Below are 26,959 nucleotides of genomic sequence, written 5' to 3' on the forward strand. Positions count from 1 at the left end.
ATTAAAATATTTCCAAGATTTCCAGCATAGAATCAATTATTAATAAATGAATTATAACTTGCATGATAAAGTTGAAAGATGGCCAGGTCAGCCTCAAGTTTTTATTTTCTAGTTCCTGATTTGATAAATGCTGTAGAAGTGCAAAAAAAGATCATGTTGTGCTAAATTATTGGGTCAAAATCAGTAAAAGTTTGCTTAGGATAGGAAGCTTTATTCCCCCTGAAGTGCTGACCAAGCATAAACTGTATTTTGCTAGTTTTGCAATCGTCATCATTGATTGTCTTATCCAGGACAATACATGATGAAGGCCTCTTCTGCACATTTCCAACTAATAAGACCTTGAGCTTTCCTTTGCCAGCTGGACCTGCAATACTTGCTGATGTTGTCAGTCCATTTTGTTTTAGGTCTTTTTTGTGGACCTAAGTGGAATCCATTGTATTTATTTATTTATTTATTTATTTATTTATTTATTTATTTATTTATTTATTTTTCATATTTGTATACCGCCCTACTCCCGAAGGACTCAGGGCGGTGAACAGCCATAATAAATACAAATACATATAGAAGTTAAAAACTATTAAGAAACAGATTAAGTAATTTAGGCTCAAAGATTAAAAACATCCAAATTTATCTAAAGAGGTTTAAAACCCAATTTAAAAGCCAGTTTAAAAGCCAATTAAAAAGGGAGAGTTAGGCCAGACCAGCTTGTTGGAATAGAAATGTTTTCAGGGCACGGCGGAATATGCGTAAGTCTTGGATGTTTCGTAACTCCGGGGGAAGCCCGTTCCAGATGGTAGGTGCCCCCACAGAAAAGGCTCTCCCCCTGGAGGCCGTCAGTCGACATTGTTTGGCCGACGGCACCCTGAGGAGTCCCTCTCTATGGGAGCGAACTGGTTGGTGAGAGGCTATTGGTGGCAGGAGGCAGTCTCGTAAGTACCCTGGTCCTGAGCCATGGAGCGCTCTAAAGATAGTAACCAAAACTTTGAAGCGCACCCGGAAGACCACTGGGAGCCAGTGCAGCTCGCGCAGGAGGGGGGTTACATGAGAGCGCCACATTGCTCCCATTACCACCCGCGCGGCCGCATTCTGTACCAGTTGGAGCCTTCGTGTGCTTCTCAAGGGGAGCCCCATGTAGAAAGCATTACAATAATCCAGGCGTGAGGTGACAAGGGTATGAGTGACCGTGCGTAACGAGTCCCGATCCAGAAAGGGATGCAACTGGCAAATCAGGTAAATAAAAAGTCCTCCTGGCTACGGCCGTCATATGCTCTTCAAAAGACAGCCGTGAGTCCAGGAGGATGCCCAAGTTGCGAACCCTATCTTTGGGGGGCCAACGACTCGCCCCCAATAGTCAGAGATGGCGCCAACTGACTATATCAGGACAACGGAAACCACAGCCACTCGGTCTTGGATGGGTTGAGTCTGAGTTTGTTCCTCCCCATCCAGATCCGTACGGCCTCCAGGCACCGGGACATCACCTCGAGGGCATCATTGGGGTGGTCTGGGGTGGAGATGTACAGCTGGGTGTCATCAGCGTACTGATGGTACTTCACCCCAAAACCACGGATGATCTCACCCAGCGGCTTCACATAAATGTTGAATAGAAGGGGCGAGAGGACCGATCCTTGTGGCACCCCACATATAATCCTCAGCTCTACCCTCCAAGGGGTCTTCCCGCATCTCTTGATGGAGCAGAGAGCGGGTCACCCTAAACAGGGCGGCTGGGCGATTATCTGATGACGCAATAAGAGTAGAAAAATAGTTACTCTTCTCTACTCTTATCGCCACTAGGTAATTCTTAATATGAGATCTTACCAGTGTTCGGTCGGATTCAGAACGACTAGCCCTCCAACTGCTCTCTAGGCGTCTTTTCCGGTGCTTCATCTCCCTCAGCTCCTCAGTATACCAAGGAGCCAGGTGAGACCGGCGCCGGGTCAGAGGCCGCAAAGGCACGACTCGGTCTAAAGCATCAGCCGCCGCCCTATCCCAGGCGGCCACTAAGTCCTCAGCCGAGTCGTGTGCTAGAACCTCAGGAAATGGCCCAAGCTCCACCTGGAATCTCTCAGGATCCATCAGGTGCCTGGGGCGGAACCACCTGGTCGGTTCCGCCTCCCTGCGGCGGGGTGTGGCGGTTCGAACGTCCAGGCGAAGGAGGGAGTGATCTGACCATGACAAGGGTTCAATCACTATATCCCCTATCTCGAGATCACTCAACCACTGTCCAGAGACAAAAACAAGGTCCAGTGTGTGTCCCCCCCATGTGAGTAGAGCCATAAATTAACTGGGTCAGGTCCATAGACGTCATGGAAGCCATGAACTCCCGAGCCACCTCAGATGTCTCGCCAACTGATGACAGGTTAAAATCCCCCATGACCATAAGCCTGGGGGTGTCAACAGCCACCGCGGCTATAACATCAAGCAGCTCAGGCAGGGCTGCTGCCACATGGCAGGGAGCCAGGTACGTGACTAGCAAGCCCAACTGCACCCTATGACCCCACTTCACAAGAAGGGACTCACATCCAGCCGTCTGAGGAACAGTGGCCTCCCTTGGTCCAAGACCTTCGTTAATAACAACCGCCACCCCTCCGCCCCTCCCCTGAGACCTTGGCTGATGGAAAGCACGGAAACCTGGTGGGCACATATCAACAAGGGGGGCTCCCCCTTCCTGGCCCAACCAGGTCTCCGTAATACCCGCCAGGTCCACACCGTATGACTGCCTTAGTCTACCTACCATCAGTTCTTCTTACTATGTGACCAGCCCATTTCCATTTCAATTCTTTTATTCTTTTGATGGCATCATATATGTTTGTTTGTTCTCTAATCCATTTACAGGTCTTTCTATCTTGTCTTGTGATGCTGAGCATGCATCTTCCCACTCATAGCTTTTGTATTGATTGTTAGGTTAGTGTCCATGTTTCACTGGCATGTGTTAGAACAGGTATCACACACCAACCAAAAACTTTTTTCTTCAGGCATAGGGTAAAGTTGTTCTTGAAAATTACGCTTAACTTGCCAAATGTCTGCCATCCAATTTCCGTTTTTTGTATCACCTTCATTGAGCTCTATTGGCCAAGGTATATGTTGTGGTCTACTACATTTATTTGTTCTCCAGATATAGTTCTTTTTCCTTCTTTGGTGAATTTATTAAACATAACCTGGCTCTTTTTTAGGCTTATTTTTAAGGCCAAATGGGTCTCCTACTTCGTGCAGCTCTTGTATGTGTCTTTGTAATTCTTCTGGGTCTTGTGAGAAGAGAACAACATCATCTGCAAATCTGGTTTAAACAGGTGCCATTGATTTTTATTTCATATTTTGCCCACTCTAGTTTGCGAAATACTTCTTCAAGGCAGGCTGAGAAAAGGATAGGTGATACTGGATCATCTTGTCATATACCTCCTTCTATGTTGATTTACAGTTTAAAATTGTCGCTATTGTTTTTCATATACTGATTGTAGTAAGTTTATGCAAGCAGTATCTGTGTCTTGTCTGAGCAATGCATTGATTATTGCTTGCTGGAATACTGAGTCAAACGCCTTTCCGTAGTCAATGAAAGCCATGCATAGAGGCATGGTGTACTCATCATGCCTTTCAATGACTTGCTGAACAACTTGGATACGATCCATTGTGCTGTGGCAACCTTTGAAACCTGCCTGCTCCTTTGGCTGCGCATCATTTAATGTTCTCAATATAGTCTTGCAATACCCAGCCAATAATCTTAACTGAGCTTTTACCTTATTGCACTCTCAGGTTCTTTTACAAAAGTAGAGATCTTAGGTTTAAATAAAATCTCAAAAGGAGATTACCAATCTTAGCTTTTCTCTTTACCTATATTGACCAAATAACACAGCAGTATAGTATTGGTGATAATGATCTCTCTTGTACCAAAAGAATGACAAAGCTAATAGGTTACCTTCTAATTCTATCACCCTCTTAAATATTTTTAGCAAACCGTATATAAAATCTCTGAAAGGAATTTTTCTAAAGAAGCATAAAGCATCCTTTTATTGTGTGATTTAAAAAGACCTTTAAAACAACATCAAAATAAGTAGGACTAATAATTAAATAATTATTTATTTATTTATTTATTTATTGCGATTTATATGCCGCCTTTCTCCCTAGGGACTCAAGGCGGCTTACAAAATAATAGCCTTACCACACCCTGACTTTAACCGCAACACATATATTAGCAAAGTATTTCTAAAAAAAATCCAAGTTTATTGGCATGCCCATATAGCCAGGCCAGAAAGAGAAGATAAAAGGATATTGGTGGGGCAATTATAGGTAGTCCTTGATTTATGACCACAATTGAGCCCAAAATTTCTGTGGCTAAGCGAGACAAATGTCAAGTATGTTTTGCCCCATTTTATGAACTTTCTTGCCACAATTGTTAAGTGAATCACTGCAATTGTTAAGTTAGTAATATGGTGTTAAATGAATTTGGCTTCCTCATTGACCTTGCTTGTTAGAAAGTCGGAAAAGGAGATCACATAATCCCAGGACACTTCAGGTGTCTTAAATATGAACCAGGTACCAAGCATTAAAATTTTGATCACATGACCATGGGGAAAAATAACTTCTTTCAGTGTTGTTGTAACTTTGAGCGGTCACTAAATGAACTGTTTTAAGTTGAAGACTACCCGTATTGTTGGAATTTATAAAGTTAAGTGAAAATTATCAATAAAGTGGCAAACTTTTTATGAGCCTTGTGTATTTGCAAAAGTATGTTGTCTGAAACATAACTATAGGGAAATATGAAATGGAGAAGCTAGTCTTTCCATTTCAGAGGAGGTTTTAAACATTGCAAGCCAGCCAGAACCATACCTTATGCTTCATTACATTAGATATTCTAATAGTTAAAGGATGAGGCAAATTATGCAGCAACAACTCTGTCCATTCATTTTGCTAGAACTATATTCCCCCTCCCCCTCTTTGTTTTTAGCCAATGGACAGTCAGAGCTTTGAGTGACATTCATGCTGCCTGTAGAAAGAGCTCCTACTTAATTTTTCACTCCAGGGACATTTTTTTTCAACTTTACCTGATATGAAGTTATTATGCTACCTCATAAAAACATTTCATTTCAGAAAGGTTTTAGTATAATTGTAATTGGGCTGTGGTGTATATAGTTCCCATTTTAGCTAAAAAGCTGAATAGTATACTGATATTTTTAATTATATAATCAATTAACTAATAACTAAATAAGTTCAATAAATAAATAAATAAATAATACTGATTGCTGTGTGTTTATACAGTATTAGGCTGCTAGTTTTAACTTCTTTTTCTTCCTAGATGAGGTCACTCTGCTTTAGTATTATCTGACCTGGGACAATGTGGGCATGCAGTTGCTACTAATTACTTTTTCTCATGTTGTGTTCTAATAGAATTTTACCTGAATCTGTGGTTCGTTATGTGTAGAGCATAGCTTGGGGTTGGCTGCTCGATGAGCCCAAAAGCTATTACCAAATTGATGGTAGTCAAGGGAAAATGTTGATGGTGAACCCTGGAAAATATGTGTTTACATAACCTCTTTCCTTCTTATATTAGTGGTCAAGATGGCTTATATTTATTAGAAGAAAATGGTAAAAATAGAATTATAAGATCTATAGCAAGAAATACACCTAATTTTATGAAAACTACAATTTATTTCCACTATATTTACCCAAAGATTTTCCTTGCATTTAATAAAGGAGGATTAGGATTAGGAGTTGTTCCACTGTCTGTCAAAAGTATTTGCTTAGAAATCCAAACAAATGCATATTATCGTACCCTAGACAATATATAGCTTAAAATGAGCAAAGAAATATATTATTTTTAAGAATACTTTATTATGGCTAGTGACCAAAGTTGAATACAACATCAAGACAACTAAACCTTTTTTTGAAAAAGGATTGATTAGATGAAACTAGGCTATACCACTATCTTACAGTGAATAGCAATGGTGACTGAGCATGATCTACTTTCCAAAAAATCATCTCTGAGGTGTCTCTTAGGAGAGAAAATATAAAATTGGTATCTGTTTACAGTGTCTGGTACAGGTAAAAGAGGTGCAGTTCAGTTTTTATGCCAATGTAATAACAGCAACAGCAACAATGTGCATGCAATATTGATCCAGTTGCTTCCAGGATTCATCAGCTTAAGTGTTCTTATACAGATATGTCATTGAATCTCCCTTCCAAAAGAGAGGAATGTACTAGATCAAATTTAGCAAATATAAAAGCAAGGGCATAGAATGTTGGTTAGATAATTAAATACTATGAATTGTCTCCTTAGCATACCTAAATTATAGATTTCTAGAGCACGGCTCCAGTTCTTTTTTAAGTCTTAAATTGGGAATCTGCTCCTTTATTTTTTGACAAAGCTTTTGCATAGCCAGTGCAGATTAGATTTTGTGTGGAAAATCCATATAGATTGTTCAATTAGACTATTTGAATTAGTCAAATTAGGATAAAGTTCTCTTGCAAAGTCAAAGAAGCAAGAGAGCTTTAAAAGAAGAATAATTCAAGCCAATATCTCAGATGTGAAATGGGCCTTTTATGAAGTCAGACTTGTTTCTCGTCTTCATAAAGATTTAGAACCCTATCTAGATTTGTAGTGTAGGATTTTTAGAAGTTTGATTGGACAACTTGAGGGCCTCACAAAGGAATATAGAACAGGAAATAGTACTTTTGCTATCTACATTGCTGCCCAATCAAGTTTTCCCAAAGCAAATTGAGGGATGAGGTAGCAATGAGGAGAGCAGATTTCAGTGATACCAACTCTTCTTAGGAAGCAAACTTTGTCAAGCATGGTCATTCCAGAACTTCCTAACTTGTGTTACTGAAAACTTTCTTCTTCAGATGGTGAAAGAACAAAAGGATCAGCTATCTTCAGTTGATGCTGACCAGGAAGAAAGACAATCAAGGAAATGGAATTATTAGGAAATTTATTAAATTTGTTTGCCACCCATTTCACTGTAAGGTGACTAAGAAAAATCAATATGATACAATCAGTTATGGTATCATGCCATCATCTCTACTATATCTGAGTATTTATAAGCAGGAGCAATGACAAGAAACTATTCCTTGTTCCAATAGTCAGACTTTGGGGAAACAGCCAGACACAGACAGTGTGCATTGGAAACAGGAGAAAGTGGACTAATATTTCCCACCTTCCTTTTCATTGGGGAACAGGGTAACTACAAGTAGATCAGAGACTATGTCTTGACAGAATGATAAGCATTACATTCTCTGAAAGGGGCATTGTTTGGCTCAGTAGCTTACATAAATGGGCTGAAAATAACAAAATGGAAGTTAACAGAAATAAATGCAAAATTCTTCACTTAGAAATGAGTAAATAAAATGCACAAGTAGAGTCTCTGAGGCTTGGTAATAAGAGCTTTGAAAAAGATTTTGGAATAGTAATTGGTTGCATAATGGCTATAAATATAAATGAATATAAATCAGCAGTATTATATGGATTTTTAAAAGACAAATGTAAATTTAGGTTGCATCAATAAAAGTTCAGTTTTCATATCACGGGAAGAAGTGGTTCATCTTTATTCTACGTTCACTAACCCTAGCTTTAAAGACTGTGATCAGTTCTGAGCACCAACTTTAAGCAGCATTCAGAAGGACTGGCAGATTCAGAAAAGGGAGCAAAAATGATCAAGGGATTAAAAATGAGATCCTGTGAAAAGGAATAGAAACAACTGAGAATATTTAACCCTGAGAACGAAGACAGAAGGCACTGTTCACAATTCAAAAGAATGTCATATTTAAAAAAGTCAAGATTTATTTTCTGCTGTTCTAGGATGCAGTGCAGAAATTTAAATTGGACAAAGTAAATTTACTTTGACAGTTTGAAAATAATATGAGCAGTTTGAGAGTGGAACCAATCAATTAGAGGAATAATGGATACTCCCTCATTGTAGTAGGGCAAGTGGGGGCTTAACAATCATGAAACTGGAACATTTTGATTTTGGTTCTTCCAGGAGATTGGATTTGATACCTTAAAAGGCTCTTTCCAACTCTGTAAAAATGAATGAATTCAAACATTAAATTTCTGTATCCACAATTACTGTACTTTTCGGAGTATAAGACGCACTTCCCCCTCAAAAGAGGGTAGAAATGTTGGTGCGTCTTAGACACCGAATACAGCCATTTTTGGCCTCCCGAAACCATACCCCATGTGTCCTGTTTTTGTGAAAAACAGGCCCGTTTTTCACAAAAATGGGATGTGCAGAGGGTTTGGGAGGCCTGCAGAGTGCTCCTGGGGGCTGGGGAGGCCAAAAACAGGCCTGTTTTTTGCAAATATTTTTGTCTTCCCCTGCCCCAGGAACACTCTGCAGGCCTCTCAAACCCTCTGTGTCAGTGGTGGGTTCCTCCCGGTTCCGCCCGGTTCTGCCAAGCCGGTAGCGGTGACGATATGACATCACCAAACTGGTTCTCTTTGTTCAGGAGCTGGGCCCTTCTGCCCCGCCCGCGTTATTCTTATCTTTTATTTGGCCCCACCCTCAATCTATTCGCTGCCTCCCAAGTCCCAGCTGATGTCTAGAAGGAAAAAAACTGTTTAAACTCTTGTCGCGGGGCTTCAAAGGGCCGCCCTACAGCTAATCAGTGTTAAAAGGCAGTGTGGTGGTAGACCAGTGCCTCCAAAAACAAATGAGTAGACCGGTGCCTCCAAGAATAAATGGGTAGACTAGGACGCTCCAAGAACAAATGGGTAGACCAGGACACTCGAAAAACAAATGGGTAGACCGGTACAGCTGTGCAAGCAGTTAAAAGTCTGGTAGACCAGTACCTCTGCTAAATCCTAAAGAATTGTCACATGACCATCAAACCATGCCCACAAAATAAGCCACGCCTACAGAACTGGTAGTAAAAAATTTTAGAACCCAGCCCTGCTCTGCGTGCCCCATTTTTTGAAAAACGGGCCATTTCTGGCCTCCCAAACCTCCTATGTGTTGCGTCTCTGCCCTCCCCAGCCCCTAGAAGCACTCTGCAGGCCTCCCTCCCATTTCTGGCCTCCCAAACCCTCTGTGCATTCCATTTTTACAAAAAACGGGCCCATTTTTCACAAGAACAGGACACGCAGAGGGTTTGGGAGGCCTGCAGAGTCCCCCTGGGGGCTGGGGAGGGCAAAACCTTTTTTTCCCCTTGTTTACTTCTACGAAATCTTGGTGCGTCTTATACTCCAGTGCGTCTTATAGTCCAAAAAATATGATAATTATTTATTAAGTTCCGGAGATCTGTCTTGGTGTGTAATTGTATGTTTGATCGTACAAGGAATTGGGCTTACTCTAGTTGCAACCTTAAGTAGTAACATAGGAATAGAGTATATGGAAATTGCTGCAATATTAACTATGCTCACTGTTGTTGCTGGGAACAGTAGTTTGCCATTCCCTGGAAGTCTGTAAGTTCTCAATTGGAAGTAGAGATAAGCATAAGCTGTAATGTGAGAATATGGCGATTCCATACTTATTCTGATTCCAGTTTTTATGAAGAGTGGAGTTATACCTCTGAGAACAATCTTCTAGTATTTTAGGAGGAAATTGAGTACAAGCAACTTCATTTGCTTCATGCTTCTGGGATTTGGTTTTTTTTAGCTTATTTTCACGTGGTTTGCACTAACAATGATTAAAAATAGTGCTATAGCAGATGAATTCTCTCAGCAGGACTTTCTATATTTATTGCTTTGTTTTTTAGCTTCCTGTGTTGGGTTAGCATATTCAAATTTAAATATGAAAGCAATATTTTTGATCATGCTGTTATGTAAAAACGAACAGATCTTAATCCATAAATTTTCAGAAAATATCTTTAGCTATCCTAATAAAACAGATTCCTTGTGCCCAGTTGTTCTGGTGGTCCTCAGTCTGCACATTAAACTACCTGCTAGACAGGTTCTTTCATAAAGAGCTAAAGACTAAGTTTTCTTCTCAACTGAGCTCAGGGTCCAATCTCTAAAAAGTCAAACCACAAAGCCATCAAAAATATTGTAGTGGGCAAGATGCAATCTGTTACAATCAGAATAGCTTCTTTGCATTCACAACTGAAACATCTGGACAACTTTACAGAACATTGCAGTTTTATTTATGCCCAAATGTGTTTACTTTCTTTGTTTTGTTGCCCAAAGATTTGGAAGGGGCCATTTAAGTCATTGAATTCCAACCTCCATTCAGTACAAAAATCCAGATTAAAGCATTGTTATTAGATTGATTTCCATCTTTGACCACATCCAATGAAGTGGACCTCAGCTCCTCCCTTGATAATTTCTTCCACTATAGTGGAAATAATCTCATCATTTGAAAGAGTTTCATACCTGGATCTGACCACTAATTAATCTTAACCATTAATCACCTTGAGTTGATACAAATAAATCTCAAACCTCTTTGTGATAACTCTTCTTTGTACTTGAAGGGGCATCATATTCCCCATCTATCCCTCTGTCTGTTGGCTTTTCTCAAGCTTAATCTGCTCAGTCTTTCTAGCAAGATCTTGATGTACCTGCACCATTTTCTCTTAATCTTTCTTAAAATGTGTCCAGAATTGACATGTTATTGAAGGAAATCCATCAGATGAAATAGAACCATTATTTCCTGTAATTTGAAACATATTTCTGCTGAAGAAGCCTAAATTACATTTGACTTGTTAGCCACATCAAACTTCTCATTCTTATTTGGTTTATAATTAAGCATAATTCCAATTTTTTTTTCAGTGGTAATAATTCCAAACCAGGTGTTCCTCATCCTATACTGGTACATTTTTTTTTCTAAACAAAAGTATATACACTTTTTATATTAAATTTCATTCTGTTGTTTCTGTATCTCTAATTTTTAAAAACTGAAATTTGTTTTTTATTTTTAGGGCTTTAGCTATCTCCTAGTTTCGTGTTATATGGAGATTTTTTTGACTTCTTGATTATGAATGCATATTCTGAAAAGTCTAAGATTCAGCATTGAATGTTATAGATGCTATTTGATATTGTACTCCAATTTCATGAAGAAAAATTGATGTACATTATTTGAATAAAGATGCCAAACCAGCTGTGAAACCACCTACAAAACACGTTATTCAGGCCACACTAACAAGTTTGCCAGTCCAAATGATATCAGATACTTTGTCATCTGCTTTGTGGAGTAATAATACGTTAAATCCACAGCATTCCCACAATATATTAAGAAACCTATATAATCAAAATGAAATAAGATTAGTTTTTTAAATAAATTCATGTTTTCTTCTCCTAATCACTATAGAAGCTTAAAAAAGAATTGCTTTATGTTACCGTATGGAATCTTTCCAGGTATTGATGTCAGATCTGCCTGTGCAATTTTCTTCAACTAAATCTGTCCATTCTGATATGAAAATGTAACAATTGCTGCCAGCCATGTTATTTTGTCTCTGCTTTAGCTCTATTTTTTAAACCATTGTTGTAACAGCTTTCCGTTGCTGATTTCTAGTCCCCAAAAGATGCATGACAAGAGGTCATGGCTTCATCATATAAATCCATAGGCAAGTTAGAAACTTTTGTTTCTACTTATCCGCTGCACTTCTGCTGGCTCTGCAGATTGCATTGATCATTTCCACAGCAGGCTCCAGTTTAATGGCCCAACAGAATAAACTCCCTGCTGATTATTCTCTTGTAGGACTTCCTTGGCTCCTGTTGCCATTAATGGAATAGTTTCCATTGGCCCAAATTCAAGATGCCTTTGCACATGAGTAAGCATCATTTGAAGTGGAGAGTATGTTCATGCTTAGATACATTTAATGAAAATAATGGGAGTAGACAAAATACTTGTGTATCAAAATGTATACACAAGATACATAAAAATGTATCAAACTATTGTAAAATATACCACAGGCATGAGCATCTTATGAAGCTTATGAGCCTTAACATACCTATCTACCACAACTTTTTGATATGTAGAAGCAAACATTTTCAAAATGGATAAAGAAAAAACTCTTCATATAAAGAAGGAACCACCATTGATTTCTGCTATTATATTGTCATAATAGTTGTAGAAAGAACAATGATATATTTAATCAAACAAACACAAGCATCAAAAGCATGTTTGTTAAATCATGCAATTTGTTTGAGAAATGCTTTTAGTTACTTGCTTTTAAATTAAGAATGCTTAAACATATTAAAAGCTTTTAGTATTTATGTAAAAAAATGGTTTTCTTAATCAGCAAGCTTTATTACTGGAATAGTTTCCCAAACCATACTAAAAAAAACATACTCAAAAAAGGATATCAGCAAATAGAATTTCCTGAATATTTGGAAAGGTGACAATAATTGTATTAAAGACTAATGATCTGAAGATGGCAGCATTGGGTGAGATACTTCATTTAATGGCTTTAGCAAGCCTTTGTGAACTAGACTGAATCTGCCATAGTTTGTATTCAGTAAAAATATTTTAGTAGCTTTTTCATATAAAAGAGTTTAATCAAACACAATATTGATAAAAATTAGAATTTGGCAAATACAAACCATATAGAACTACCAGGAAATTTTGTTTTTCCTCATGTATATGATTGATAACTTATGTTTATGGACAATAATGGTGTACTAATACAGCTGGTTTGTTTATTCAGTTAAACATAGGTCAGTCAAATAATGAAGTTGCATGATGTATGAACTATTTATAAAGCAGGATTTAGTTCTTGTATTGCTCTGGGTATGAAAGATTGTAGAAAGTCTAGCAAAGGAAAAGAACATTTCAATTGCTTAAAGATACACTGCTTTAGTTCATTGAAAATGAAGATGGAAAATTCCTATTTCTAAGTAAGATTTTGTATTTACTGCTGACCAGCATTAAAGAAACCTTACTGAGATATTGTGTACTTCTTGGTTCCTTGATCTTGTCCAGCTGTGTGCAGCTTGACAATGAGGAAGAAAGAAGCCAAAGTGTCTCATTAAGGCGAAATCTTCAGTATTGTCTCCTTGGCGTCCCAACCTGAGGACTGCCCTTCTGCTTTTCTTGGATTCAGACAATATTTTCCCAGTACTTCTGCATTATAGAAACAAAAATACATAACGACTGTATTTCTACAACTGAACTGGCTACTAAATTAACCAATTTTCTGGTTTGTGCAATACACTGAATCATAAACTGACCAAATGGGATGGATTTATACAACATACTGAGACACACAAAATTAAAACCAGGCCAAAGTCTAGCAACCTTTGCATATTGTGGAAATGCAGCAGGTAACTTTGTTTAAGCAAACATAGCCAAGATAAAAGTTCTAAGAAATGAAGACAAGTTTGAAACATTAAGGAAGTTGTTTTTTAGCTTAGCCTGCAGAAATTTCTTTGGGAACTGTCTATGGTCCTGATTTCTGCCTAATAACCATTCTCTTGCCTAAGGGAATTTGGAATCCAGTCAGAATTGGAGTTGATTTCAATATTTTTATGGGTATCTGTTAATATTTTAGAAGGTATGGCTTTTATCTTGATTTTATATTTTACCTCCCCTCCCCTCTCCTCCTCTTCCCTTTCCATTCCACAATCTTGGGAATATACCGTATTTGTCCTTAAAAATCCTATTTTAAATCAAATAAATAAATAGACACCCAACCTACAGAGAAACAAGTTTTCGACATCTGTTGCATTAAAAACAGAGAACTGAAATAGATGATACATTATATATTCAGCCAGTATATCCTCTTTGGAAGCTGTCTATGTTAAATTATTTGCTTATATTTATTTGTCTGTGTTTATAAACCATGCAGACTAAAAGCTGTTAAATTTCACAATTAAATTCACAAGAAAGCACATAAATAAGCTATTGGATGATTGTATTTAAATAAATAAAGGCATGTATCTTGGTAAAAAAGGGCATTCACAATCTAATGGAAATAAAGGCCATGATCCATGGAAACCCACAGTCTAGTGGACTAGAATGGCCTTGCTCCAATGAAGCTTCATGCTTCATACCATGAAACAATGCAATTTTATTGACTAAGATAAAATGGCAATCAATTTTTCCTTAACAAGGTCCTGTACATTGCCTAAGTCTTTAGGTTTTAGTAATATTTTGCTGAGGTAAATTGGAGTCTATGTGATTGGCTTATACACAAATCTTATAAACAAATAATGCTTCCAATATTCAAAAGAGATTTCTGCACATAAAGAAGATGGCTGGACATGTTGAAAGAGGATTCTGCTTCTGGCTATTGAAAGTGTCAAATGAGGCAGTAAGAATAGACCCCCCCCCCCAAAAAAAGCAGTATAACTTACCGGTATTTGCTTTGCCTGAAGAAACTTACTGTACTGTGAAGCTGGTTGAAGGAGGTAATTCACTAAGGGCTTTGTTGAACAGACCACCCTTCCAGAGGTCATCAGGTTAGCAACTACCAACTGTACATGAGAAATTGATTTTTTAAATTAGAGTGGGGGTGAGGGTAATAAGCCCCTGCTAAAGTGATCTATGGGAAAATAAGGGCCAAAATTTACCTGTCTGGTGCAAATGCAAATCCCTTGGGGTGGGATGAACAGTCTCTTCAATTCAGTTAAAGTTTATATAAACAAATCAGCTTCAGAACTATGGCAATTATAATATTATATTGTAAGCTGTTTGGTGTAGTGGTTAAGGTACCAGGCTAGAAACTGGGAAATGGTGAGCTCTAATCAGACACAAAACAGCTGGATGACTTTGGGCCAGTTATTCTCTCTCTCAGTCTTTGGAAGCAGGCAATACTGAATCATTTTAAAAAGTTTACCAAGCTATCTGCAGAAACTTGTTCACAAAGTTGCTAGGAGTCAGGACCAAGTTAAAGGCACTAAAAAAGAAAAAAAAACCCCACTTCTTATAATAGAGTTTTTCTCTGTGGCTTGTTTGGCAATTTCTTGATTGGAATACTTTTTTACTTGATTATTGATCTGATGTTAATCTTAGAGTTAATCTATGCTCATCTTGGTGCTGATTCCTGGTGAAGAGGTGCTTAGGTCTTTTTGTTTCCTTTTCGGCTTGCTAATTGTCTCTTTTGCATAGTCCATAGATATTGTTTATGTGTATGAAATTCCCTAGCGGTTTTGGATTTGGCTTGGTCTAGGATGATCACAGCTTCCCATTTGAAACTATAGTCAAGTCTGTCCATGTGTTATGAAATTAAAGAGTTTTCATCATGTCTCCTGACTGCTAATTGGTGTTTATGGATGTGTTCTGTCCTCTGGAATATTCAAAATATTCCAACAAAATGGATATCCATGCAACGTTATCATAAAGTGCCTGACTACTCAACCTAATTTAGCACAACCAACACAATTCCTTAAAAGAATAACACTGACATACAGTTTAATGACTGCAACAACCAAGACAAACAGGCAGAAGATTGGCAGGATCCATCCATGAACACCAACTAGCAGTCAGAAGACATGATAAAAACTCTTTAATTTCACAATATGTAGACAGACTTAAACATAGTTTCAATTGGAAAACTGTGACCATCCTAGACCAAGCCAACTCCAAAAATGCTAGGGAATTTCTAGAAACCTGGCACTCAGACAAATTAGTCATCAATAGACACATAGACATAAACAACATCTACACCAGAGATGAAATCCAGCAGGTTCTAACAGGTTCTGGAGAACTGGTAGCGGAGTGGGGCGGGAATGGAGATTTTGCAATATCCTTCCCTGCCATGCCCACCAAGCTACACCCACAGAACCGGTAGGGAAAAATGTTGGATTTCACCCCTGATCTACACACTGTGGAAAAGAGACAATCAACAAGCCTAAAAAGGAACAAAAAGACCTAACCACTTCTCCACCAGCAATCAGCATCCAGATGAGCATAGATTAGACTCCAAGATTAACATCAAATCAACACTCAAGCAACCAATAAAACACTGTCAAACAAGCCCAACAAAAGAATCACTAAGACCAGCCCCACTAACATCGACAGGGCAAGCCACTAGAATATAAATTGAGAGCAAACCCCACTCCTTACTGGCATTGATTATATTACCTAATTTAGATAATAAATCATCTGCAAGAAAACAGCCAAGCTCAAATAGCATGAAGGTCCCCTCATTTCAACCCAGAGCTACATATATTCTTCTTTATAGGTTTTGAAGAATTATTACATAAGTACTATATACACTTTCACCCTTTAATAACGTGCACATTCTGCTTGTGAATTTTTTTTCCAAGGCCCCCCTTAAGATAATATTTTTGAATGTGCTAGTAAAACACATCCAGCATTTGCATTCTGCAAATCTGGATAGCAGATTTACAGATATGTTCTTGCTTTTATTTATTTCACAATAAATCTGTTAGTAAACAATGGTGATTTTTATTAGGGCTGTGCAATTCTTCAGATATAATTCCCCAAAGCTACTTCGGATAGCACAGGTATGAAAACACGCTAGTTGCTTGCAACACTTTAGACTAACTGACTTTTCTAGGAATTAGATATTGGCTGCAGTAGGTAGCCTCATGATTCAAAATAAAAATGCAAGTGCTTTAAAAATGGAAGACAAGTATCATTTTTACACTGTGCATACCCTGCAACAGCCTTTTGACATTGAATCTGAAACACTGCACAGTCCTAATTCCTATCATGATTTACATTAAATAGATTTATGATAACCCCTGGTATTCATGGTGTTTACTATTTGGTAGTTTTCTTTCACATCATTTATTTTTAAAAAAATAGCATGAGGAAGGGCTTACCCGGTGACTTGGTGACCTGTTTGATTTCTGAGTGTATCTAGATTTATTCTAATATATGTATGTGTGTGTCTGTGTATTTCATTTTACAGTGTTATTTCTTCACTATTGAATTTGGCCTTTGTAAGCAAGATGGACAGCTGAGGGCTTATGGAGCAGGTCTTTTGTCTTCTATTGGAGAGCTCAAGGTATTGATGTAAACAAAACTCTATTATTTATCACTAGAAGCCAGCTCTATGATTTCTACATATTTCTCGTGTGTGTGATTTACACTGAACTCATTGTTGCTTTAACTTTACTTTGAAATTTTCCTGGGAGCCATTCGGCTGAAGGGCAATATATAACTGTTTCTAACAAATACATTAGAAAAGCTATGCTTTCAATTAAATCTTGTAGAAGAACAATGGGAATATTAGATCATAATGCTAATCTGGGATGGAAATGATTTTTTTTAATGCTAATCTGAAATATATATCTTGACACATGTATTAAGGTACTGTATGTGTCATACTTCAGTCTGATTCTTGTATTTGAGTGTGATTCAAGCAAATTACCCATTTGAATTAGGTCAGGTGCTTCTGAATTAATTCAACTATCTGATGGACTTTGTAATATGCATACATACTCTTATCAGATCAAATCTTTGATTTGACTTGATTCTTTGGATAAACTCTTCACACTGAATTGCAAATTCAAATTGAATGTCTTCATGAAATCCAAAATTCAAATTAGAACTCGGTTCATTTACATCCCCTCCCTGGAAATTGATTTTCCAGCTTCATTTAAATTTTTGCCATATTCTATGACCTGTACTAATATAACAAATATAATTTTGTTTCAGTCCTTTGCAGTAGAAACATTGGAATTTAAGCTGTAACAATGTTCAAGCAGTTAAACAAAAAGCCCAGAATCCTAAGTATGATAACTTGGCAGCAATCCTAAACTCTAGTGGTAGAGGTGTATACAGTAGCAGTTATTATTGACAACTTTGTAGGATGATTATGCCCATCAATTGACAAGCCAATATATACAGTTCTAGTTATGTTGGAAATCTTAAATCTATTTAAGCATAACCCCCACAAATTAAACCTCTAAACTTCTTGACACTGATATTCCAGGTGGCACATTAGTTTCAGTCTAGCAATCATTTTGCCAATGAAGTTAAAAAAAAAGGTGCTTGTGCCCTCAAGAAAATTCAAACTTGCTGTACAACCAAGATTTATTTATTTATTGAAGACATTTATATTCTGTCTTTCATAATATATACCCTAAGGCAGCTTGCAACACAAATTAAAGTAATAAATACAGCTAGACAGAAACAGTTACAAATACCAAATCCACTAAAAATGACAGTGATAATATGATAATATTGTTGTTGTTTAAAAAATATGCTTTAGTGATATCCAGGTTAGATTTAGGCAGTAATGAACTCTACCTGGAGTAATTCCAAAACTAGTTAAGCAAATTTAAACTAGTGCAGAATATGGCTCATTAATGATGCAGGATTCTTGAAATGTGGTGATATCTCTGTTGTGCCAATTATCAGCTGTGCATTTTTAAAGTATGTACAAAGTATTGGTTTTTTAATATACAGTAACTTTTACTGAAACTTAAAAAAAATAAGGTAATTTTTCTTCATTACTTTAATACAAAAAAGAAAGCAATGAAAAAAGTTAAAATAGAAAAGAAAAAAAAAGATACAAAGCAGCCGTTTCCGATATTTTTCACAATTATAAGTGCAATTAGATTTTAACCTCTCTTTAAAGTAGACCTGGACATTTTACAGTCCTTGGGCCACATCCAGTATTTTGGCATTAGCCACATCCAGTATTCTGGCATTAGCAGTGTTGGGGGGGCAGGGAATCAGTGGCTGAGTGGTATAGGTGGGGGCAGGGTGACATCAGTGGGGGAGATGGTAGGAGCAGGGCATCAGCAGGGAGGCATCGGTGTTGGTGGGGGTAGGGGAGTTGGGGGGGTTTCAGCCCTCCACAACAATCCTAGCTATTCATGTGTGCCCTTGGGAAAATTAATTGCCCACCCCTGTTCTAAATATTATATTATATAATATTATTTCCATAATCTAGACCAGGGGTGTCAAACTGGATTTCTTTGAGAGCTGGATCAGCATTGTAGTTCTCCTCCATGGGCCAGAGGGTGGGCAGGTAGTGGGGGGGAGATGGGATGGACATTTCCTGCAGCACCCTGCTGGCCAAAATGGGGCATGGGGGCTGCACACAACCCCCCACCCTGTTTTTGGCCTCAATGGCTTCCTGTAGCACTTTGCTGGCCAAAACAGGGCACAGGGGTGTGTGTGCCCCTCCCCATGCCTCATTTTTGGCCTCCATGGCCTTCTGCAGCACTCTCCTGGCCAAAAATGGGCTGCATGAAAGCACCGCATGGTCCCACGTGGCCCCTACGTGGCCCATTTTTGGCCTCCCCAGCCTCCTGCAGCACTCTCCAGGCTGAAAATGGGCCGGGGGGGGCGCATGACTGGTTTTGGCCAGCAGAGGCACCACAGGCTGGTCCTTTGATATTTCCAGGCTGGCTCGGCATGACAGATTTAAGCACCCCGTGGGCTGGATCCGGCCTGCGGGCCTTGAGTTTGACACCTCTGATCTAGAGTAATGTTTAAAACCCTAAATCACATTCTGTTTTTCTTTTTTTACTTGCATCGATCTCCATGAATAAAATTCTGTAATATTATCTTCAACTTTTCAGCCATATCATGGTAAAGTTTTTACAATAACTATAATAATTATATTATAATAACTATATTATACTTATTACTCAATAAAAATATTGGCCATTAGTTTCTTGTTAACATTAAATTTCATCTCCTGAGTCTTCGGAGAGAGGCGGTATATAAATTTAATTAATTAAATCTCCCTGTAGGATTGAAACGTCTACTTTATCATTAATTTGTTTTAAGTCTGCACCCAGTTGCACCATAGATTCTTCCGAACTTCTTCTTGACATCTTTTTTTTTATTCCTGCAAATCCTTCTTCTATTTCCTTTTTAACTGTTGAAGTCATCTTTTTGCCAAATTCTTCAAACTTTTTGTGCAATAAATCTGGTGAAATGCCCTTATCTGTAAGCTGTTCTAGTGAACTCCTGCCTCTGTCTGCCAGTTCAGCAGATTTTCTTGTGATTGCTGTTGTGAGGAAGTGAAAATATGCCAGTGACTACAGTGAAAGTAAAAGGCTGGCTTCTGTTTTTCCCCTATTTTGCTTCTTACTATCTTTAACACTTTAGTTCCAATTAGCTCTCCATAGTTACAGTCTAACTGCTTAGCTCATATTATCCTTATGTTCTTGATTTAATAAGAAACAACCAGCATTCCCACAGAGATATGGTCAACAGGTCTAATTAATTTTGCTATTTTCAAAGGCACTTTAATCAGAAAAAATATTTTTTTAAGAAAGAAATCACTGTCCCCTTTCTCTATTTAAAACTTTCTTCATTTTCAATCCTGTTAAGTTTTTTGTTTTTAAATTAAAATAGAAGTTTTCTCCTCTTCTAAATTTAAAAATGAAGACATTCACTAAGAATCTTTGATTTACATTGCCATTTGAAATATTTCTTTTAAATCAGAAAGTGTTTAAGAAGGTGAGAGACATTTGCTGGTTGAATATCCAATTAAGGATGCATACCACTTACGGACATGTTGGTTTTTACCTTCAAAACTAAATTGTTTGGATTCATTATGGTTTGTGTAGTCTTAAAAGCTATGAGTTGGAGGTATTCCTTACATCCCATTCACTGAAAAAACATAGTTTACTGCATTTTCAGTGTTACTCACACATTTTTAGAAATCTAATTTAAAAGAGGTAAACATGAACCTGGCAATATAAACCATCAGATATTTGTTAAATTTATTTTTCCCATGTTAGCTAGGATTTGATGTTATAATTTGAACTGATGCTATTTTTTTTATTTTTTTCATCTTTAATAATAAAATGTTGAGTTCTGTGGTCTTTTTTTATTATCCTTGCTTATGCTGCTAATTGGGCTATTACTTAAAGTTACTGCTCTTTCTATAGGCTGTTTTTTATACAAGGGTGTTTAAATTGTCTGATGAGCTTTACAAATTAAAAATTATTTTCTATGTATAAGACTTACCATGAAAGGGACTGGCTCATGTGGAGATATTTAAAGAACCTTAAAGACAAAAGAGCCTGGATTATAGACTCTCTGAGTTGAAGAGTAAATTTAATAAGTGGGACCCCACAGCCAAGGAAAAAGGGTTCTTTAAAAACTGATGTGGGAGTACAGTTTTTAAAAGCAGTCCCTAAAATGCATTTCATTAGATATCAAGATCACAACCCACAACTCAATGAATGGCATATGTGAATACAGAAGTGGGTTTCTTTTCTGTGTAAAGTGTCCTGAACTTATTTAACATATCAACTGAAGAAGACATGTGTAGCTCAGGGTTGAATTCTTGGGGACTCTGTTGGTGCTCTCTGAGCTTAGTTGACATCGCCTACCCTTGATTTTGCATGACTTTCTTGAACTCCTAGAGCAACTGTAAATTCTCAAGTGTAATTCAGAATAATTCCTATTTTATCTGAGATCTTTCCATTGGTAGATAAAAATAGCATAGCTTCTCTTTGATTTTTTAATTATTACATTGTTTTTTGAAGACACAACTCCTGTTGTATGAGGAATAACAGGAAGATCAAGCTCATTATAGGGATCCTGGATCCAGTTAGGTTCAATGTTGGAAAAGCAATCCTCAAAAAATTCTGACAGAATTTTGCTTTGAAATTGCCTATTTCTGTTATTTAGGAATGTATCTCCATTTGGGAATTTCTGTTGTAGGTTACATGCTCAGGCAGTACACAGATATATGAAAACTTGTCCTATAAATGAGGGTGAAATTGCTTTTCTGGAGATGTAATTTGCTTGAAAACTAACAAACAGGCACCTGCTGTGAGTGACTGATGCTTATAGCTTTGGGATATGCTGCCTTATCTAAATTTGATTTCAAACAAATGTTTAGTTACATAAATATTTTTGGCATTTGGTTATCTCTTTTTCTTTTGTTGTCTTAAAAAAATTATAACCAAGACTTTTTGTTGCTAAGTTCCATATTTTACAAGCAATTTGTTCTTGTAAAATGCCAGGATAGAAAACAACATTAAGTTTTGCTAGAAATATGTGATACAAGCTTTAGAGTGGCTGAGTGTTGCCTGGAATTATTGCTCCTGTTTAAGCACTTAGGCTAATTAATTGAATCTATTTTATCATTCTTTTTATGAGGTATCTTAATGCTGGATTAATTGTAGATGCCTGCCTGCATATTTATGTGTGGGGCAATGAAAAAGAAGTCATCACTTCACACCCCCAAATACATTTAATTTTCAAGACAATTCTTGTGTTGCAATGATGCAATACTTAGAAGAAATCCACAATTTTTATTGGTATGCATATGAATTCTGAGTATTACCCAAGCTTCATGTTTAGACAATTTTGTCTAGAAAGAACCTTGTTTTCAAGGGTGGGAAGGATTTCAGATTCAATTCCTGAAAAATCCTTGTAGCATATAGGAGCATGCAGACAACACACATCTGCAACTGTTTTAAAGTCATGTCTTTTCTCAGGATCATGTGCCTGAGTTCTGCAAGGCTGACATGTGATTCTAGAAAGAGATGCAGCTTTTGAAAAGAGTTGCAGACAGTGTTAAATTTATTGCATATTGCTTCATATTGCTGGGCAGGAATGCCTCTTAATAAAACACATTTTGCCCCATGTCTCTAACATCTTTTTAAATATATTTTTAAATTATTAGTTAATCATTAATTTAGATGTTTTCCTGTTCTATCCAAGTGAGAGTTCTGTAATTTGTAGCGTCGTGGTACACCTATCACTGGTCCACAATATGTACCCCTCCAAATTTCAATTTCAATTTATAAAATGTATGCCACTAGAAATGGCAATTTCACTTTTGCATAATTTTACTTTTAATCTTGATCCACTCAACTCAGTATTTACATCTATACCAGCTCTCTAGAATATCTAACTGAAATCTTTCTCGGCTCAGTATGAAGTGGCCAGGAATTGAATCTTGGGCTTTCTACAAACAAAACACCGTCTACTAGTAATCTTAGACTGGAAGAAGAAAAACACATAGATGCTTTGTCCTATTTACCTAGAGGGCTTTTCCACAGTCAAAAGACAGATCAAAGATTGTTGAAAGGAAAGAGAAAAAAACTTGATTTTTGATATTTCCTAACTACTGGCTTCATGCAGACTTCTGGTAGTTTACAGCAATATATAATCCATCAAAACAAGCTAAAAACAAAATTTGGCATCAAGAATGACTTCTTTATTCATCAATAATCAAAAAGTTTACAGAAAAGCCCTACCTTGACTGCTGTTTGAAAAGCTGTGAGGGTGCCATCTCTTAAGAAAAAGGAATCCATTAAATAAGGGAATAGCATGAAATACATGCAATGTGCTCTGAACCATCTCACTAGGAGGTAACTCTCAATGTACTCTTTTGTTCTAAAAAACACTGGATGGGTTGGTTCTACTTGAAACATACAGTCCAGAAGAATTCCAGGTATTAAGCCATAAAGGATTTTAGAGGTTAAAATCCACACTTCAAATTGCCTACAGAAGCCTCTTGGAAGCCAGTATAGAGTCAAACCATTGGCATATGGCACTGGTGGCTCTCATTTGACAATAATGGGCTGCTGTGTTCTGCATCATCTGCAGCTTTAGAAGAATCTTCAAAGGCTGCTCCAGGTAAGGTGTATTGCTGTAGTTGACTTTTAATACTTGATGACAAGAAGCCTTCCTCAAAGCATCTGCTTCAAGAAGGAATGGAACTACCTCAATACATGGATTCCTTCTGTCTGTCTAGCCGTAATTTCTCCAACTAACAGAGGATCCTCACAGACTGATTCTTCAGAGAAAGACTACCCACACAGAGTTTATTGGAGCAGCTTACTTCTTCCCACCTGCATGTTCTTCCAGACATTGGGTCAGAACTTCAGTCTTTTCTTCTGTTCAGCAGGTGTGATGTTTTGCAGACAAAAGGATAACCTTCTTGTGCAGCTATGTAGATATTAAATTCTTTATTTAAATATAATAATAATCCTCCAGTGAAGCACAGTGATATGGTTGTGGGGCTTATGTGCTCTCAGGAATATGAGAGCTGTGCCAGAGGTTCAGCTATACATGACAGGTCTTATCACAGGACACAGAAAATGAGTATCTTTCCCATAAACAATATGGTGAGATGTAATTTACAGAAACCCATACATGATCAGTTATCATCCGGGTCAACAAGAACTACCCTAGGTGTTGGAGTTCCTGGACATCTAAAGACAAGATGGTTGTAGGAAAAATTATTGTTGGCTAGCAACCAAGTCCAGCAGGTGCAAGGCTACTTTGAGAAAGGGTGTTTACCAGTGATAGGTTGCTACTGGTTCGCACCGGATTGCACGCATGAGCGAACCAGTAGCGACGGGATTTGGAACTCGCCCCTGGTGTTTACCCATCACAGATATATACAAAGTTTGAAAACAAATAATGGTCTGTTATTACAAATCAAGTCCAACAAGAAGAGATTATTTGAAATGAATGCATCAGTTCTGGAAAGAACAACGTCTAGAATCAGAAATAACAGAAAAGAGATTAGAAGATCAACAATCATTTTCATTCCTAAACCAGGTACTTCCTCCCCTGCCCTCCCTTTAGAAAGAACAAATTCTTTATTTAAAAAGAATTGAGGTAAAGAATAAATGAGCATCTAGAGCAGCACAAAAAACAACAGAATAAGCTGTCTGCATTGAAGCTTGTGCCAAAGAAACAGCTAGCACAAGCGTTAAAAGCTACAAATACGGCTATATCAAGTGTAAGCACCAACTCACTGCAAGAAACAAACTTACTAGTGTACAGAATGGCTGCAGTTATAACTGAATACCTTGGATGAAAAATAAAAGCCAAACAGTGCACCACAAAATGGAAGATCAGGCTGGAAAATAAGATTAGCATGCTAAAACCAAAAACAAGTAAAAGAAAACAGATGAAAGAAAACAAGTTGAAGAGCCAAAGAATATCTGACAAATAAAAAAATAACCTAGAAACAAGGAAAAATAAGGAGACACTGGGAATAATAAAGCACAAATAACAAGTATAGTTCAATCATATTCAATTCTTGGAGACTGCCTGGACAAGTCCCTGCAATTTTTTTGATAAGATTTTACAGAAATGATTTGCCTTGTCTACTTCCTGGGGGGAAAAACATTAAAAAGGACTCTTTTTTTAAAAAAAGAAAATAGGTAGACAAATTATTATATATTTCATCATAAATCAAGTTCTAAAATGGTTAGCGACTAGTTGTTTTTTAAGAAATTAAAGATGGAATCTAAAAATTATGAAACATACAGAAAGGGAAATGCCCCAATTTTTATTCTCATGAAAATCCATGTCGTCATATATAAAAGTACCAGATATGTGCATATGGTGAGAATAACACACACACACACACACACACACACACACACACACACACACACACACATAGCTGTGCAAGCTACTGTATTCACTATACAGTACAAGACACTGTATTCACTATAACATACAACCTTTATAATTAAATTTTTAATAAATTTCTTTCTTAAAAAGAAATATTTGATTAGTACTTTCTTCATGAACCGAGATAGAACAATTCCTGTACCATAAATTGGAAACTGGGCTGTTTAGAGCAGAGTATGATATTCCACAGATGTCCAAAGCCTCCCATTCATTCCCAGTTCTTTACATTATTCTAAAAAATTCTATATTCATAACATTTCATGACTTCTAAATGTCACTCAGTTTGGTTTTAAACAAATGGATATACAGTGAATACTCTTGATGAATTGTTAATATCCTGTCAATCTACCTTATATTTAAAAAGAGCAATGAAAATATTCATTATTTATTTAGATCTTTTCAAGTCTGAAACAAACTGGTGTTATGTGATACTGGAGGTGAAATATAATTTTTATGAATGTGTAATATGGGTAAATATCCATATATTGTTTCTGCTTTTGAAGAATTCCTAATATTCGCCATAGTATGGGAATACTTGAAGTATTTATTAATAAAATGATCTTTGTTTCAGGTGTGATGATTTAAGTTATTTTTCATATATAAAACAAAATTATTATATTCTTGATGCAATTAGCACTATATTCTTGATGGTGTAATTACTTGAGGGGAAGGGAATCTTAAAAGATAATAAATAGATTGATAAGTTTAAGATGCACATCACATTCATTCCGAAAAAAAAACAATTATAGGTGAATCATGTGAAGTGGAGAGCATTCTTTGCTATAAAGCTTGGGTGCATAGAAACACTTGAGGTTTCTGTCATGTAACTTAATATTTGATGTGGTGTATTTTGCAGCATGCTCTGTCTGATAAAGCCAATGTGAAAACATTTGATCCAAAGACAACCTGCTTGCAAGAATGCCTTATCACAACTTTCCAGGAAGCTTACTTTGTTTCGGAAAGTTTTGAAGAAGCCAAAGAAAAGATGAGGCAAGTTGTTTCCATGACCCTTAAAAACAAACCCCAGATTGAATTTGCTCTTATCTGTACGTGTAGAAATAAGAATTAATGTAATTCTTTTTTTATTTTTATTTCAGGGACTTTGCAAAATCAATCAATCGTCCCTTTTCTGTTTATTTCAACCCCTACACTCAAAGCATTGAAATTCTGAAAGACACCAGAAGCATTGAAAATGTTGTCCAGGATCTCCGAAGTGACCTGAACACAGTGTGTGATGCTTTAAGCAAAATGAATAGATATTTGGGTATCTGATTTCTTAGTGATGTGGTTTTGAAGAATAACTAGATGCTGTAACACCATTATAAGCTACAATGGCCAGTTTAGCATTGTCTATTTCTTCTCTAATGCATGGCTACCACATTTGCTCTGTGTTCTCTTCTACTTATATGTAACTTGAAATACACCAACACTAACCTACAAATACTTAAGGAAGAGGATTACACAGTCTTTTTTATCAGCTTGCATAAATTTCAAAAAGCTTCCTTTCCATATTTACAGAGTTACAAATACAGTTGCTGTCATATCACAAAAGAACTAATAAAGGCAAAATGTCATCAGTCAATCATACACTGGAAGTTAAACTTTAGTAAGTATTATATATTTTTAAAGAAAATCCTCATGCTTTTCAAAATAAAATCACTAATTTCCTGAAGATAGTAGTAATTAAAGCCAAATATTTTTTGAAAAACTCCAAAAGGATGCTCTTAGAAAATAGGCAACTCTGTGTAGAGAGGTGTGTTTCT

General features: G+C 37.0%; 1 protein-coding gene across 1 annotated transcript in view; it reads left to right on the forward strand.

The window, feature by feature from the left end:
* Positions 1-26,468, forward strand: part of TPH2 (tryptophan hydroxylase 2) — an 85,577-nt gene extending 59,109 nt beyond the window's left edge. The window contains exons 9-11 of the mRNA XM_070946855.1: positions 16,741-16,836; positions 26,053-26,186; positions 26,294-26,468. Coding sequence (XP_070802956.1) covers positions 16,741-16,836; positions 26,053-26,186; positions 26,294-26,468 — 405 coding nt within the window. The remainder of the gene's footprint in view (positions 1-16,740; positions 16,837-26,052; positions 26,187-26,293) is intronic.
* The last annotated feature ends 491 nt before the right edge of the window (positions 26,469-26,959 follow it).

Source organism: Pituophis catenifer, unplaced genomic scaffold, assembly GCF_029215685.1.
Source record: "Pituophis catenifer annectens isolate HBS135680 unplaced genomic scaffold, rPitCat1.0.hap2 SCAF_7, whole genome shotgun sequence".
Classification (NCBI taxonomy): domain Eukaryota; kingdom Metazoa; phylum Chordata; class Lepidosauria; order Squamata; family Colubridae; genus Pituophis; species Pituophis catenifer.